We start from the raw sequence: 18,901 nt of genomic DNA, 5'->3' as shown, positions 1-18,901 counted from the left end.
CTAGTTGTTATTATTAAAAGGATAGATTTATATTTCATGTTAAATAAACCAACATAAAATATAATTTATAAATATCATGACATCAAATTTAATAAAATGCAATTATTTTTACATAGAAATTTTTAGCTACATGGATCTTATCCTGACACCAATTTTTCCTTAACTTCCAAATTTTGAGGATGATGACTGTAACATGCTGTTGTCTCCAGAAGCTGCCAATCGCTCTCTGGGAGGAGATCTGCTGTGTCAACTCAAATCTCTCAGACAGATTCTTCTTCCTGTAGAGAACCGTTGTCTCCAGACAGTTGCTGTTAACTCTCATCCAGAGAAGTGACATCCCTTCCTGCAGAGAGCCGCATCAAGCCTGGTCTAGAGCAGAGACTGACTTTTTTCTCCAGAGCTGCCCTCTTTATCTTCCCAGAGAATGGGTGTGGGATAATGCAAGGGGTTCTGGGAAGAACCACTTCAACCAATGAACTTGCTCCTCCCAAGCTCTTCCCCAGGAATTCACAAGTCAAACTCCCAGGAAAGGCCAGAACTAGAAAATTGTCAAGTACCGACTTAGCACTTAGTAAGAACCTAATATCTTATTATTTCATTAGCACTTAGTAAGAACCTAACAGATGACAGAATCTTTTTTGAGGAAGCTAATTAGGAGAAAGGTTTGTCTATAGCTTCTGATACTTAAAATATAAAGATGTGATGATATACACATACAGACACACACATACTAATTCCTTCAGATATACAGAGCTATTGGTACCTTCCCTTGTAGTTACCTTATATCTGCTTCCTGCATATGTACATTTTATTCACTTTATTAGACGGTAAGTTTCTTGAGTGTAAGGATTACTTCATTTTGTCTTTGTGTCCCTAATACCTGGCAGAACCTGACTTATAATGTAATCTTAGTAAACTCTTGTTCAATGAGTGGTTCAATGAGACTATGTGTGTAAATGATATGAACTCAACTTGTCAAAGGTGGGGGCTAAAAATGAAACTAACTGATGATGTGTTGTTTATACAAGTATATTTAAGGAAAAGAGATTCACAAAGAGAAATATATAAATATGCAAAACTAACTATAGTGGATCTTCAAATGTTTGTAATTTTCTTAAATAGTATCACAGCAGTATTAACTTTTAAAACAATAATTAGCATCTTCATTTTGTAGGAATGACGAAGTAATTATTTTTTTTCTAATTCTCTTTTCATATGTGTATAAAATTCAGTCCTCAAACTTTTTAAATAGGGGTCCAATTCACTGTCCCTCAGACTGTTGGAGGTCTGGACTATAGTAAAAACAAAAACTCACATCTGTCTCCACCCCTCAGCCCATTTGCTATAACCCGGCGGGCCGCATAAATGTCCTCAGCAGGCTGCATCTGGCCCACGGGCCATAGTTTGAGAACCCCTGGATAAATCAATGAATCAAATACATAAAAATGAATCACCTTTGCATTGAGGGGGAGGGCCACTCCATTCTCCATCTTTCATGTTCATAGTAGTACAATGGATGGATTCATTTCCAATGAGTGAATATGTTTGATCACATGTATATCTCACCGATGAGCCATAAGTAAAAAATTCTTGAAAATCTTCTGTGTATTGGCCATTGTCAACTTTTGGAGGTGGAAGACAGCGAATGACTACAAAGCAAACATACACACAAGTACAAAGTTAGCTCAATAGTGATTTGAATGAGACTTTAGCTTCTTTAAGTTTCTTCTTCTCCCTCTTTCCATTTCTTCCCTACCTGAAAGGCATTATGCCATAGTAGAAAGGCTTTTTCAGAATCAGGAAGATCTAGATTCAGTTCTCTCTTCTGATAGATGCATGCATCCTGAGCAAGTTACTTAACCTCTCAAACCTTTGACCAACTCTTTTAGATTATAAGCATAAATCAATATAGAATTTCATAAAGACAGAAGCAAAAATGAAGAAAAATTTAAAAATACACCATAACATATTATACTATGTGTATTATAATAACAAAACTATAAAAACAAAAATAACAAAATTATGATAGAAAATGAACCAAAATGAAGAAGAGAATTTTAGAGTCCCTAGAGATTATGAGACAATAGAGGGTTAAAAAAAACCCCCCAGCAACTCTGGAATGATTCAAAAGAGACATATTTTGAAAAGATATTAAGATAAAAGCGGGGTCAGAAATTAGAGCTATCAATAAGGAATTAAAGATAAACAACAAGTACAAATTTTAGAACACATGATGAAAAGCATTTCCAAAGATATAGAGGATCTGAAAGAGGATAACAGATACTCAATTAAAAATATAGAAGTGAAAGAAAATTTGGCAGAAAAAAAGCAAACACAAAAGTGGTAACTTTAGAAAAACACATGAATTTCTATCGCAAGACTTTGAAGATAAGATATACTGAGATAACTAATACATAATAGTCATCCTAGAAATCAAATAACTTGAATACCATATTGCAGGAAACTGAATAAGGTAACAAGTCATAATAATTAATCATAGATAATGTTAATCCCCACATACATTCACTACTCCTTGTATACCACTCCCTCCTCTCTGTAGGACAGGGATAAACGGACATACTGTCTTGTGCTTTGGCATCTCCTTTCCTGCCTCAGGCATTCTACTCTTCCTCACTCTGCAGCAATAAATATCAGATATTGATTAGTCAAAATGGAAGGACATGTGGGAGGAGAGAAAAGGAATAGGAAATTGGATGAATCAAGCTAGTTTCTTAGGTTGTGAAATTTTTAGAAAGTAGAAAACTATGCCCAGAACACTACTCCTGTCCTCCCCGACTCCACTAAAATGGACATATACTAATTTAAACCAGCTGAGAACAAAGAGCAGAGTGAATTGGGACATGGGCAGTATGTATAGTTGTAAAGAAAAGGGCCTGAAATCCATGTAAGTAGATCTTATCTCTTTAGAAACTTCTTAGAATTGTGAAAAATGTGAAAAAAAAGTAAATAATTCAATAGGAAGGAGGTTGAAATAGTATTCTAATCTAGACCCAAGTATTAAAGGGAAAGTAGTCACAAAGTAAGTGACAGGGGAATATAAGGGGGAAAATATAAAACCACAAACTATTTCAAGATGAAAATAATCCAATTAAAAATCTAAATCAACACACAAGATATTAAAAGTAGAAAGATGAATAACAAAACATTGAAAAATTAGGAACATCTGTAAGTAAATATTACTGTCAAAAGAGAGTGGAACTAATGCCTGATGGAATCATGGAATCACAACAGGCTAAAAAAAAAAAAGAAAATTCTAAGTTAAAAGAGAAAAACATTAGAAATAATTAGCAGAATAGAAAATCTTGCAGCCACAGTAGTCTCTGCAAAGAAGCCAAAGAGAGACAAATAAATTTGAAATTCAAATATATAACTAGAGATAAATGGCTTTTATATGAGTAAAAGCCATTGATTTTGAAGACAGTTTCTGGAGATACAACTTAAGAATCAGAAGTCTCCCAGAATAATATGAATATTTAAAAACAAAACAAAACTGAATAGTATAATGAAAGAAATAAAACCATCCAGAGCACAGAAAACAAAACAGTAGTTAATAAGATTGCATTTAGAAAAAAATAGAAAAAGCTGTGCTTCAAACTCTAAAATATACAGTACTTAAATTGAATAATTCTAAGAAGAAGCAATATGTTATTCAAAGTCAGAAGAATGACTTCCAAATAAAAAGGAAAAGAAGTTCAAATTTCTATAAGTGTATTCTGCAACTACTAGAAACCCCAGAAGGAATTGGAATAACACATTCTGAAAAGCAGAGGTAAAGAGGCTACCTCAAAATAACAAACCTCAATAATCTACCTCTCAGACTTGTGGAGGAGGAAGGAATTTATGACTAGAGGAGAACTAGAGATCATTATTGATCACAAAATAGAAGATTTTGATTACATCAAACTAAAAAGTTTCTGTACAAATAATACTAATGCAAACAAGATTAGAAGGGAAGTAACAAATTGGGAAAATATTTTTAAAAACAAAGGTTCTGACAAAGGTCTCATTTCCAAAATATATAGAGAACTGACCATAATTTATAAGAAACCGAACCATTCTCCAATTGATAAATGGTCAAAGGATATGAACAGACAATTCTCAGAGGAAGAAATTGAAACTATATCCACTCACATGAAAGAGTGTTCCAAATCACTACTGATCAGAGAAATGCAAATTAAGACCACTCTGAGATACCACTATACACCTGTCAGATTGGCTAAGATGACAGGAACAAATAATGATGAATGTTGGAGGGGATGTGGGGAAACTGGGACACTAATACATTGCTGGTGGAGTTGCGAAAGAATCCAACCATTCTGGAGAGCAATCTGGAATTATGCCCAAAAAGTTATCAAACTGTGCATACCCTTTGACCCAGCAGCGCTACTACTGGGATTATATCCCAAAGAAATACTAAAGAGCGGAAAGAGTCATATATGTGCCAAAATGTTTGTGGCAGCTCTTTTTGTTGTAGCTAGAAACTGGAAGATGAATGGATGTCCATCAGTTGGAGAATGGTTGGGTAAATTGTGGTATATGAAGGTTATGGAATATTATTGCTCTGTAAGAAATGACCAGCAGGAGGAATACAGAGAGGCCTGGAGAGACTTAAATCAACTGATGCTGAGTGAAATGAGCAGAACCAGAAGATCACTGTACACTTCAACAACAATACTGTATGAGGATGTATTCTGATGGAAGTGGAAATCTTCAACATAAAGAAGATCCAACTCACTTCCAGTTGATCAATGATGGACAGAGGTAGCTACACCCAGAGAAGAAACACTGGGAAGTGAATGTAAATTGTTAGCACTAATATCTATCTGCCCAGGTTGCATGTACCTTCGGATTCTAATGTTTATTGTGTAACAAGTAAATGACATTCACACACATGTATTGTACCTAGACTATATTGTAACACATGTAAAATGTATGAGATTGCCTGTCATCGGGGGGAGGGAATAGAGGGAGGGGGGGTAACTTGGAAAAATGAATACAAGGGATAATATTATAAAATATATATATATATATAATTAAAAAAAATTTAAAAAAATAAAATAAAAAGGCAGAAGGGAAGAAAATCAAAAAAAAAAAATAACAAACCTCAGAAACCTTAATCTAATCAGAAATGAAAAAAAATTATGCTTACTAAGAAAAGAAGTTAAAGTATCTTTGCAAAAAAAATTTGAAAATAATCATTTGATTTGCTAATATTTGGGATAGAGTCAAGATGGTAGAGTGAAAGGTAAAAATTTTGCATTTCCCCCTTCACATTCTTTTCCACCTAGGAAATGTGCCAAGCCAATTCCTGATTGGGAAAACCAAGAAAAAATCACAAAGAGTCAGTTTTCCAGGTGAGGGAAGCTTAGGATGATAGAAAGTATTGCAGATCTAGGGTAGAAGTTGCTCAGGAACACAGTATAGCAACAGTAGCATGATACTAGACAGAAACATCACAGTATTGTAATAGTGGCATCACAGGATTATGGCAGCAGCAGGAGTGGAGAGGAATTCCCAAGAATGGTAAAGGGACTGAACATTAAGGGAGAAAGACACACAGGGGATATCTGTACTATCACTGGGATGGGGAATGGATGGCATAGGGAAGCTCTGTTGCTAATTACCCTGTTCCAGATACAGTTCCTGAGCAGAGATAAGTTGTGGTTTCAAGGGAGTAGAGCTTCTATTTTTATGTAAGTAGAGAGGAACAAGTAAAGTAAAACTTTAAGCCCAAGAACAGAGTGGGGGGGATTCAGTTTTAATATTTAATCCTATACATAAGTCTGTAGTGGAATAAATATAGTGGAATAAACTAAGCCAGGACCTAAACCAAGAGAAAGCTAGCAGTTCAATCACACTGAACCTTCCAGAACACTTAATATGACTGAGTTCACCAGCAATCTATAAAAACTCAACTATACATAAACCAATAGACCCAAATTGGGTCAAGAATTTGCAGAACAGAAAGGCAAATGTCTACCCAGATCACACCATTTTGGAAGCATCAAAAACTCACAGTCCCAGACTTAACTGTGAACACAAAAGGAGGAGATCAAAAGACAGAAGTTCAGGCCAGATGCTAGAAGTAAACACTGAAAAGTCCAAAGTCAAAAAGTAAGCTGGAAAAATGAGAAAACAAAAAATTGATTGAGGAGGCAGAACTAAGATGGTATATTAGAATCTATACCAATACAACTGAACTCTCTCAATATTCCCCACCAAACAACTTTAAAGTAACACTTCAACTCAAATCTTGAAGTGACAGAGTCCACAAAAAGTAAGGTTAGAACATTTTTTAACCTAATAAAACATATGAGGCTTGCAGGAGTGGTCTGTGACACCAGAATGGAGATCTGTTCAGAGTGTGTATATGTGTCAGCAATAACAGCAGCTGCAGCAGCAACTTTGAGAGCTCTCAATTCAGAGAAGATAAGGGGTCAGAAAACTACTCAAAAATAGATTACAAGGAACTTTTTGCTGCTAGTAAGTACAAGGCCTGGCATTAAGGACTTTATTTCCTATATATAGTATTAGGTTGGACTTCTAAGGTAGAGAATCCATGGGTGGTCACAAAGGAGCAAGAGCCCTGGTTATAGTTACAGGGCAAAAAGGAGTGCTAGTGCTTGTGTCTACAGGGAAGCACAGTCCCTTCTGATAAAGAACAGAGTGCAGACCATGAGAACAATGATCAGAATGACCCCCCAGGTCACATCATTTTAGAAACACAGAACTAACTCTAAAAACAGCAGTGTGAAAAAGCCCAAAGTTTAGGACAGTGCCTCTCCACTCCTGAGTAAGCAGAGTTCAAGAAACAGGTTGAAAAGATGGGCCAACAACAAGAAAAAAAGTTGACCACAAAAGCTACTATGGGGGGAAGGAAGACCAAAATAAAAACTCAGAAGACAACAATGTAAAAACCACAAAAAATCCTTGCTAATTGGACAAACCCAACAAGAATTCCTGGAAGAGTTAAAGAAAGAGATCAAAATGTTAGAGGAAAACTTGGATAACAAAATGAGAGTGATGGAAGAAAACTGTGAAAAGAAAATTAATAGCTTGGTAAAAGAGACACAAAAAATACAGAAGAAAATAGCACCTTAAAAATAAACTTGACCTAATGGTAAAAGAGGCACAAAAGAACTCCTTAAAGATCATAATTGACCAAATAGAAAAAGAGGTACAAAAATTCACTGAAGAAAATAATTTTTTTTAAAAATTAGAATTGGGCAACTGGAAGCTAACAACTCTAAAAGACATAAAGAAAAACTAAAATAAAGTCAAAAGAATGAGAAAAATGAAAGAAAATATGAACTATCTCATTGGTAAAACAATTCACTTGGAAAATGGATCAAGAAAAGATAATTTAAACAATTACTGAAATATTTGAAAACCATGATTTAAAAAGAGCCTGTATAACATAGTTCAAGAAATTATGATCTCTTAGACCCATAAGGTAAAATAAAAATTGAAAGAATCCACCAATCACCTTCTGAAAGAGATCCCAAAATGAAAACATCCAGGAATATTATAGCTAAATTTCAGAGTTCCCAGTCAAGGAGGAAATTATTTTTTTGGGGGGGGTATAGAAATCTTTTTTTTTAATTATAGCTTTTTATTAACAAAACATATGCAAGGGCAATATTTCAACATTAGCTCTTGCAAAAACTTCTGTTCCAATTGTTCCCTTCTTTCCCTCCATCCCCTCCCCTAGTTAGCATACATGTTAAATATGTTAATGTATATGTTAAATACAATATATGTATACATATTTATATAGTTATCTTACTGCACAAGAAGAATAGGTTTTAGAAAGAAGGTAAAAATAACCTGAGGGGGGAAAAATGCAAGCAAACAATAACAGAAAGAGTGGAAATGTGGTCCACACTCATTTCTCAGTGTTCTTTCACTGGGTGTAGCTGGTTGTGTTCATTATTGATCAATTGGAACTGATATGGATTCTCTCCTTGTTGAAGATAGCCACTTCCATTAGAATTGATCCTCATATAGCATTGTTGCTGAAGTGTATAATGATCTCCTGGTTCTGCTCATTTCACTCAGCATCAGTTCATGTAAGTCTCTCCAGGCCTTTCTGTATTCATCCTGCTGGTCATTTCTTACAGAACAATAGTATTCCATAACATTCACATACCATAACTTACTCAGCCATTCTCCAATTGATGGGCATCCATTCAATTTCCAGGTTCTAGCTACTACAAAAAGGGCTACCATAAACATTTTGGCACATATCAGTCCCTTTCCCTTTAAGATCTCCTTGGGATATAAGCTCACTAGTAATACTGCTGGGTCAAAGGGTATGCACAGTTTGAGAACTTTTTGAGTATAGTTCCAAATTGCTCTCCAGAATGGTTGTATCCATTCAAAACTCCACCAACAATGCCTCAGTATCCCAGTTTTCCCACATCCCCTCCAACATTAAGCATTATCTTTTCCTGTCATCCTAGCCAATCTGAGAGGTGTGTAGTGGTATCTCAGAGTTGTCTTAATTTTCATTTCTCTAATCAATAATGATTTGGAATACCTTTTCATATGAATAGAAATAGTTTCAATTTCTTCATCCAAAAATTGTCTGTTCATACCCTTTGATCATTTATCAATTGGGAATGGCTTGATTTCTCATAAATTAGAGTCAATTCTCTCTATATTTTGGAAATGAGGCCTTTATCAGAACCTTTACATGTAAAAATGTTTTCCCAATTTATTGCTTCCCTTCTAATTTTGTCTGCATTAGTTTTGTTTGTACAAAAGCTTTTTAATGATGTAATAAAAATTCTTTATTTTGTGATTAATAATAATCTCTAGTTCTTCTTTGGTCACAAATTCCTTAAGGAGGAAATATTTTAAGCAGCTAGAAAGAAATATCACAAATAACTGTGGAAATATGTATAGAAGAATTGCACACATTTAACATAGATTAGTTGCCTTTTAGAGAAAGGGGTGTGGGGGAAGGAGGGAAACAATTTGGAACACAAGATTTTGCAAGAGTGAATGTTGAAGATTAACAATGAATATATTTTGAAAATAAAAACTTCAACAAAAAGGTAAAAAAAAAAAAAGAAAAAAAGAAAGAAATATCATAGAGCCACTGCCAGAATTACACAGGATTTAATGGCTTCTATTTTAAAGGATCAGAGAGCTTGGAATAGGACATTATAGAAGGTAAAGAAGCTACATTACAACTAATGACAACTATCCAGTAAAACTGAGCATAAGCCTTTGGGTGGGAAATTGATATTTAGCAAAATAGAGAACTTTCAAGTATTCTTGATCAAAGACAGGGCTGAATAGAAAATTTGACATTGAAACACAAGATTCGAGAGGATAAAAAGATAAACATAAAAGAGTAATTATAAAGGACTCTGAAGTTAAATTATCTTATATCTCTATTAACTCTAAAAACAGGAAATGCATATAAGTTAATGTTGAAGAGTTCTCAAAAAGAAAAAAAGAATGCATTGGGAGAAAGGGAAAGGAAAGGAAGAACGGGGAAATTTCTCTCACATAAAAGAGATACACAAAGACGAGCTCTTACAGTGAAAGGGAAATTGGGAGGGAGAGGAAGGTAGTGGTTGAATTTTTCTCTCTTATGGGAATCTGCTAGAGTAGAGCAGAGTATGAGGCAACCGGAGGCTTATTCTGCCTGAGTCCAAAATAGGGCGTTGACGGCATTGAGCAAGCCTCATACTACGAGGCGGAAGCCCTCCTCACTCTAGATTTTTTATGCACCTTGATCTGGCACTCTCTGACACGTGACTTGGGGACAATAGAAAAAGGGGCTACAGAAAGGGGAGGGAATCATTAGATCATTAGAGCACTAGAATTGAGGGAACTCTATGTAGTGAAGTAATAGAATAAAGACTTGCTGCTTCATATTCGTGTGAATCAGGTGTTCTGTGGGGGGCTTCTATTTGGAGCCGGTGACATTGGGAAGACTTGGTAAAGGTAAGACACTAGTTGACCCCTGCTGAGTTTAGCAATGGGAGTTAACGGGAATCAGTTCAAAAAGGGAAGAATATATAAACACATTCAATTATATATAAAAATCTATATTACATAATAGAGAAATGAGAGGGTAAAGGATGAAAAGGAGAGCAGATTAAGGTATATATGATCAGAAACAAAATAGACTTTTGAAGAAAGACAGGATGAAAAGAGAGAAAAGAATAATCTGGAGAAACTGGAATGGAGGCAAATACCCAGTAATCAAAACTCTCAATGTGAATGAGATGAGCTTACCCACAAAACAGAAGCAGAAAGCAGAATGGATTAGAGGCCAGAATGCAACAAGTTGTTTACATGAGACACATTTGAAATAGAAAGACATGTATAGAATTAAAATAAAAGATGGAGCAGAATCTAAAAAATTTTATTTTCAGATATCAGAACTGATCAAATTTTTTCACTGAAGAAAAATTATTGACCAAGTGGAAGCTAATGATTCTGAGACATTAAGAAGCCATAAAGTCAAAAGGCTGAAACAATAGGAAAAAAAAGTGAACTGTTATAGGAAAAATGTCCAATTTTTAAAGAAGATCAAGGGCAGATAATTTAAGAATCATTGGTTTACTTGAAAGTCATGAAAAAGAGCCTAGATATAACTTTTCAAGAAATTATAAGAAAAACTGCCCAGATATCTTAGAATTAGAAGATAAAGTAAAAAATTAATGAATACACTAGTCTTCTCTTGAAAGAAATCCCCAGATGAAAACTCCCAGGAATAATACAGCCAAAATCCCAAATTTCCAGGTCACAGAGAATATATTGAAAGTAATCAGAAAGAAAGAATTAAAATACTGTGGAATCACAATCAAGATAACATAATATTTAGTAGTTACCATTATAAAGGAATGGAAGACTTGAAAGATGATATTCTGGAAGACAAAGGAGCTAGGATTATATCAAAAAATAATCTATCTAACAAAACAGTGTAATCTGATTGGGGGGACGGATATTTAATGAAATAAAGTGTTGATCAGCTTTATTGCATTTTCCCTTTCTTCTTGCTCTTCTGTTTTAAAATTTCTTTGTTCTAGGAAAGAAAAGGAGATATATGGAGGGAAATCTAGGCAATGTGAAAATTAAAGATAACAAAACACTATTAAAAATTGGATTGTATTCCAAAATTACATACCTATTATTTGAACATTAGAGAATGAATCTTAAAGATCAATAAGATTTAAAAGTATTTATCAACAAAAACTTTTATCAATAAAAAATTTATCACCAAGGAATCCCTCTAAGCAGTACAAACTATGACTAAGAAAATTAGTTTACATGGTTTTAAAAAATAAATTTTGGTTCTGTACATCTCAAAATGAATTTCATTGTTAAAATAAATGTTGAGTTTTTAAGGTTTAAATAAAAGTTGACACAATATGTAAAATATGTTTCTTTTTTATGACAATGGAGTTTTAAATCATATTCACTACACAAAATACAGCATTCCATTGGTGACTTTGGTTAGCAACTTACTTTGGCATTCTGGAAGAGGAGCACTCCATCCAACTTGGTTTTCACTTATAATTTTACATAGACTTTGAGACTCTCCAATTAATAAGAACCTAAAATATAAGAGTAAAAAAAATTGTGTGTTCCTGTAGTTGTGGGGCAGTTAAGAATAACTGGGGATTTGATATAAAAGAAAAAGGCAGAATAGAAGAAAGTGATAAAAAGAATACCGTAAATAAGCAAGGTCATGAAAAAAGGTGAATGAACTAAAGCTTTCTTTACAACCAAAGGAATGATCTTAAAATTCTTAAAAGAAAATGACAGAAGTAAAATCTTCATGATAAATATTGCTTATGACAATCTGATAATAATCACTAACTGTCCTTTGGGAAATGGGCAGTCTCTTTTAAGTTTTTATCACTTCTTTGTAGATTCTGAGTATTTTCCAATGGATATAGAAAGGATATTTAAAAAAATAATTTTGCTAGAAATTAAGAAAGAACTTGTTACAATCACTTGAATTTTTTTCAAATTCTGCAGTATACACACAGCTATTTAAATGACAACAGCATTAACACATCCAGGAAAACATACATAGGAAACATTACCAAAAAAGACATGGGAAGAGATTGTTTCATATTATCATCTTGTTAAGATAAAGTACTGTCTCTTTCCTAGTGAGCAATCTGGTTGCTGAGAGCATAAAGAACTTTTGCACACAAAAAGCATCAATGAGATTGAGAATCAATTTTAGCAGTAAAAATTGAATTATTGGAAAAAGAAAAAGAATTAAGTCATCTTGTGAAGGATGTAGGATACTACCCCCATTTCAGTGTGAATGGTTGGACTGCCAAAGGGTACAGAAAAGAACCTTTATGTATTATTATTATTATCATTAATTTGAAAAATATCAATAAACCCAAACGTTTCCCCAAAACAAAGGACTATATCTGAAATCATAAATGCCTTTCATGAATAATTATTAAAAATTAATATTTTAACACAGTAATTACAGCACTGTTTATTTTGTCTGTGTCCATTTCAGAACTTCCTTCAACTTCTTTCTGAGTCTGAAAATGTAAGCTTCATAATAAACTCTAGTTTGTTGCCTTTGCACTAAGAGATAGGTAGCAAATGATGGATCATTACATTGGTTAGAGTTCCTAAATTTTTCTTTTACACTGGAGTATTCAATGTAAAATTGTGTTCTCAGGGAAGCTAGGTGGTGCAGTGGATAGAGTACTAGCCCTGAAATCAGGAGGACCTGAGTTCAAATGTGGCCTCCGGCACTGTCTAGCCGTGTGAGCTTGGGCAAGTCACTTAACTCCAATTTCCTAAGCAAATTAAAAAAAAAAAAAAGTAAAATAGTGTTCTCTTGAGTTTACTTAGTTCATTATATATCATTTCACTGCACTATATACTGTACGTGCTATACATTTTTTAGGGATTGTATTCTTTTGTATTCTATTGTATTTGTATTGTATTTTGTATTGTATTTGTATTGTATTTGTATTGTATTGTATTCTTTTATATTCTATTGACAGAAATGGAAATCTGGCTAAGATAATTTTAAATCTAGAACTGCTAAGCCATCTTTCTTAATTAAATTTTTATTTCTTTGATCCCCTTGATATTCTTGACCATTATTCTTCCAGATGAATTTTATTACTATCTTTTCTAGTTTAATGATTAATTCTTTGGTAGTTTGATTGGTATTGCACTGAATAAGTTAATTAATTTAAGTAGAATTGTCATTTTTATTATATTGGCTCAGCCTACACATGAGCAATTAATATTTTTTCAATTGTTTGAATTTGTCTTCATTTGGATTTTATAATTGTGTTCACAAAATTCTTGGCTTTATCTTGTTAAGTTGAATCCCAACTATTTTATATTGTATGCAGTTATTTTAAGTGGAATTTTTCTTCCTATGTTTTCTTGCTGGGTTTTATTGATAGTATATAAAAACTCTGATGTGTATATTTTATATCCTGCAACGTTATTAAAATTTTTTTTCTGAACTAGTTTTTTTCAGTTGATTTTCTAAATATATTATTATGCAAAGTGATAGAGTAAATTTTGTTTACTCATTGCTTGTTTTTATTCCTTCAATTTCTTTTCTCTTGTCCTATTATTATAGATAGCATGTTTAGTGTAATACTGAATAATTGAAGTGATAATGGGCTTTCCTATTTATCTTCTGATATTACTACAGATAATTCTTATTTGGGGTTTTAGATAGAAGCTACTTATCATTTTAAGAAAGGTCCTATTTATTTTTATGCTTCTTAGTATTTTTCATGTGAATGGATATTATATTTTATCCAAAGCTTTTTCTACATCTGTTCACATAACCACATGACTTTTGTTGTTATTGTTATTTATATGATCAATTATGCTGGTAGTTTTCCTAATATTGAACCAGCTCTGCATTCCCAGTATAAATATATTTGTAACATATTTCTGTAATCTCCTTACTAGTATCTTATTTATATTTTTTTGGTATCAATACTCACTAAGGAAATTGATCTATAGTTTTCTTTTTCTGTTTTGTTCTCCCTGATATAGCTATCAAAACAATATTTCTGACATAAAAGGAATTTGGTTGGACTCCTTTGTTTATTTTTTCAAATAAGTTATATGATATTGGGATTATTGTGAATCCATCTGATCCTGAGGATTTTTTCTTAGGGAGTTCACTGATGGCTTGTTTATTTCTTTTTTTAAAATAGGGTTATTTAACTATTATATTTTCTCTTCTATTATATATGTGAAGTTTATATTTTCAAATTCATTCATTTTACATAGATTGTAAAGTTTACTGGCATATAATTGAGCAAAATAACGCCTAATAATTGCTTTAATTTCAACTACATTAAGTGGTACATTCATTCTTTTAATTTTTGATACCAGGAACTTTTCTTTTTTCTTTTTTAAAATCAAGTTAACTAATGATTATTTATTTTATTGTTTTCTTTCTCATAAAACAAGATCCTCATTTTATTTATCACTCCAATGTTTTTGTTGGGTTTTTCACTTTTAATTTTATCAATCTCTTCTTTGATTGTTAGTATCTACATTCTGATGTTCAAATTGGGATTTTTAGTTTGTTCTTTTTCTAGATTTTTAAAAAAATTGCACATCCAATTCACTAATTTGCCTTTCTTAAAAGTGATTATCTGGAAAAAAAAGAAAACTGAGGACAAAGTTACTATATATACATATATATATATATACACACATATATTGTATTAAGGATATACTGTAACACATTTAATATGTATGGGATAGCCTTTCATCTAGGAGAGGGAGTAAAGGGAGGGAGGGGAAAATTTGGAAAACTGAATACAAGGGATAATCTTGTAAAAAAAAATTAATTACCCATGCATATGTACTGTCAAAAAATTATAATTATAAAATTAATTAAAAAAACATTATGAGAATGTGGCAGACTAGATCTCAAAAGAGGGAATGAGAGACAAGAATGAGGGAGGGAATTTATGCAAGTTTACCCTCTAAGATTCCCTACAAGATTAAGTAAGTTCTCAAGAAGTAACCATTGAAAATCAATGCAATTATGTCTTTTAAATATAGGCCTTAAATATGTTATGTATTCTCTAAAAACTGGACTCAGTCACAAAGAACTAGAAATAAAATAGCTACCCATTAATTGGGAGTAACAGCTAAACAAATTGTAGTATGTGAATATAAAGTAATACTACTTTATTAATAGAAATTATGAATATAACTACTACAGAGAAACATAGGAACACACATGAACTGATAAAAATAAAATAAGCAAAAAATGAAAAACAATATAAACAATGACTACAATATAAATGCAACAAACAACAGAACAACTGACATTATGATGATTCATTTTCTTCCTCAAAAAAGAGATATGAAAATAAGCTTCCTCTCTTTGTTTATAAAGGTATAGGACTACAGATAAAGAACAATGCATAATTTGTTATAAGCACTGTTCTTTATCTGTGGTCCTACACCTTTATAAACAAATATGCACTATTCTTTATCTGTGGTCCTACACCTTTATAAACAAAGAGGAGAAGTTTATTTTTTTTATTAGTTTTGCTGAACTGTTTTATCTCTTAATTCTTTGTTATAAGAGATGGCTCTCTCATGAGATGAGAGCAATGGTGAGTTGGGATGAGGCGACATAAAAACACAATATCAACAACAACAGCAACATGAATCATATTATGAAATCATTCTGAACCAGTTAAAATTGATGAAATGTATAACAATCAAGTGAGATAACTAACTTGATCACAACAAAGTACTCTGGGCTGCCCTAAGGTAAAAGAAAGTGACCATTAGATTAGATAGGGAGTAATACACATACATACCATGAAGGGTATAGCACCCTCCAAAATCTATAAAGAAATAAAAGGGAGGGAATAGGATAAGGTGGAACATAGAAGGGTATATAGATTTATGGCAATGAGACAAGATGTGCAGATTAATAAGAAAAGGAAAAAGAAGGAAGGAAAAGGTAGCATAAGATTATGTGGAGATATAGAAGGTATAGTTTAATGGGAGTGGGATAAAAAAGGAGGGAGAGGGTGAAGGGAGAAGATAAGGGAGGGCTCCATGGGTGGGAGAGGTTAAGTAATAGCAAGGCAAGTTAAGGAACAGAACTAAAGTAAAAGAGTTAGCAGAAATAATAACAAGAGCTATACATAAACACTATAACAAAGATAAGGAGTAGAATTTATTAGGGAAAAAGAGTAGGGCTAGTAATCATTGACCTCAGACAAAGTCAAACTTAAAAATTTATTCAAGAGAGAAATCTACATTATATGTTAGCCATATTAATCTTGTTTTTGATGCATGTCTACATATGTGTAAATGTACACATGTGTTTGTGGATGCATGTTGGTATGTGTATGTAAATAGCTACATATATGTACATGATTATATAGGTTTATATACATACCAACATGCATACATGCATGCATACATAGAAATATATTTATGCTTAACTATAGCTTGTTTGGGAAAAAGTGGAGTGATGAAAGGGAGGAAATAAAGTAAAAACTGCACATAATCTAGAAGAAAACAAAGAAAAGATAATATGCTTTCTTGAAATGGAAATTTTTTGTTTTATATTTTTAATCCTCCCTGATATTTTGGTTGGGCACATGACAATGTTTTTTTTTATTATTATTTTTGTTTTCTGTCTTTTTCTATTTTGTTTTTTTCTTATTTTGTATTCAGTTTTAAATGAATAAATTTTTTAAAAAATAAGAAAAGAGAAAAAATACAAAATTAAAACATTTTTTTAAAAAAGAAAATCCTCTGTAACTATAGGCTATACAAAATTAAAATAAAAATTTCAATCTTATTTTGGTCTTTCAATCATTTATTAATGATACATGAAAGTCAGCAACTCACCCTTTATCACAACTAAATGAAATGGTTGAACCAAATACAATGTCTTCCTTGATATTAACATGACCATTAACTAGGTCTCCAAGGTTAGGGCATCGTTTTTCTAGGAAGAAATAAAGTTAGAATCAGTGTTCATTTTATAAAATATTAAATACATAATCTTTAAATCAGGACCATAATTATATTGAAATATTTGGGAGCACTGGAATCCAACTGAAAATTCTTCCCCATGCCCATCAATTAGGAAATAGCTGAACAAGTTGTGTTATATGAATGTAATAGAATACTACAGTGTAATAAGAAATAATGTACAGGAAGATTTCAGAAAAGCATGGAAAGACTTATTTAAATGGATGCCAAGTAAAATAAGCAGAACCAAGAAAACATTGTACCCAGTATCAGCAACATTGTATAATGTTCAGTTATGGATGACTTAGCTCTTCTCAGCAATACAATTATCTGAGACAGATACAGAGGACCCACGATGGAAAAAGGTTTCCACATCCAGATTAAGAACTGATGTCTTTGAATACAGATTGAAACCTACTTTTTCCACTTTTCCCCCATGTTTTTCTTTTCTTTTTGATCTGTTTTTGCAATTATAACTAATATGGAAATGTTTTACATAATTACACATATATTACCTATACCAGATTTTATCTACCATTTTAGGTGGAGGAAAGGAAGGAGAAAAACCTTGAACTTTAAATCTTATAAGTGAATGCTAATAGTTGTCTTGACATATAATTAAAAAATAAAATGCTATTAAAAATTTCTTCCCCAACTGAAATATTTCTTGATTATTTAATGATTTAATATTTGTTGACTATTGATAATAAATAATTAAGATTATTTAAATATTTATTAAGAATTTGCTGTTAAAGCTCAATTTAAATGCCACGTTTTCCATGAAACTTTGTCTAATCTTTCCTCCTTGCTTCAGTTCTATCAGGGTACTTTGTTATTCCCTAATATACTTATTGTATGTGGTATAAAGTATAACTATTTGTGCTGGTGTCTTATTGAGTTACTAAGTAAAAATCTCCATAAGTACAGGAGCTATGTATTATTTAAATTTCAAATTTGCTTTAGCACTTAGAAAAGTTGGTACCCAACAAGTATTTATTATGTTATAATGTATGCAATAGTGGATAGTGGATGGGAACTCAATAGGTGAATAGAACATTCCAGTCGTAAGGCGGTTGATGAGAGTCCCTGATCAATGAGTTTCTCAACTTAATTTGATGAAATTACAAAATTAAAAATCAAGTTCTGAAGGATTTAACCTTTTTATACCCTGGAACACCTTTGCCTTTTATTTCCCCTCTTCCTCATCTTGATTGATGGTTGCCATTACATATAGGTCATGAATCTCTTCTATGTTGTGGACCATCATTCATCAGCTACTATATTGCTCTAGGAATAACTTCTCTTCTTCATTCTCATTCCTGCTTTTGGAACTATAATCATATAAATTCTCTCATTGTTCTTAGAAAGAGTTGGTCATATCTCTTCTTCTATAGCTTTACTCATCATCTCAATGACTCAATATCTTCCTTCTTAGCCACCATTCCCTATATATATGTTGTCTCTCTCATATAAGCAGAGATTATTTTTGCTTTTGTATCCCTCTCACTTAGCACAATGTATAGCACATCTTAAATGTTAATAAATGCTATTACATAGATTCAGATGAAGAATAATTTTCCATAAAAGTGTGGGCATGACTACTGGAGCTTTGCTGAGAGGACAGTGGGTGCAGAATAGACTCTTGTTAAAGGAGTTAAACCTCCCCATGGCTTATAAAAATATGTTAAGCTCATAGTCTTCTGAATTTCTTTCTCTCTGTCTCTTCTCTGTCTCTTTATTTTTCTGCCTCTTTCCCTTCCTGTATTCAGAAAATAGGCCATTAAGCAGCAAAACAAGCCAGTGTGATCAGTCACGTAGTGCCTTCCCCAAGGAACTAGAAATGGTTCCCTAGAGACAGATAGGAAATTTCTGT

The 18,901-nt window shown here is 32.5% G+C and overlaps 1 protein-coding gene across 5 annotated transcripts in view; it reads right to left on the bottom strand.

The window, feature by feature from the left end:
- The window catches only part of LOC141565663 (C4b-binding protein alpha chain-like), a 66,404-nt gene that overhangs the window by 40,931 nt on the left and 6,572 nt on the right, over positions 1 to 18,901 (bottom strand). For all 5 annotated transcript variants that reach the window (XR_012489082.1, XR_012489081.1, XM_074309052.1 and 2 more), the window contains exons 3-5: positions 16,903 to 17,002; positions 11,512 to 11,600; positions 1,455 to 1,649 (exon numbers count right to left, since the gene is read on the bottom strand). Coding sequence is in view for 3 of the 5 variants with exons in the window: in XM_074309052.1 (XP_074165153.1) it covers positions 1,455 to 1,649; positions 11,512 to 11,600; positions 16,903 to 17,002 (384 nt within the window). In the remaining 2 variants the exon portion in view is untranslated. The remainder of the gene's footprint in view (positions 1 to 1,454; positions 1,650 to 11,511; positions 11,601 to 16,902; positions 17,003 to 18,901) is intronic.

Source organism: Sminthopsis crassicaudata, chromosome 4 (genome assembly GCF_048593235.1).
Source record: "Sminthopsis crassicaudata isolate SCR6 chromosome 4, ASM4859323v1, whole genome shotgun sequence".
Taxonomy (NCBI): domain Eukaryota; kingdom Metazoa; phylum Chordata; class Mammalia; order Dasyuromorphia; family Dasyuridae; genus Sminthopsis; species Sminthopsis crassicaudata.
The sequence above is the reverse complement of the archived record's forward strand: the minus strand, read 5'-3'. Positions and strand labels throughout refer to the sequence as shown.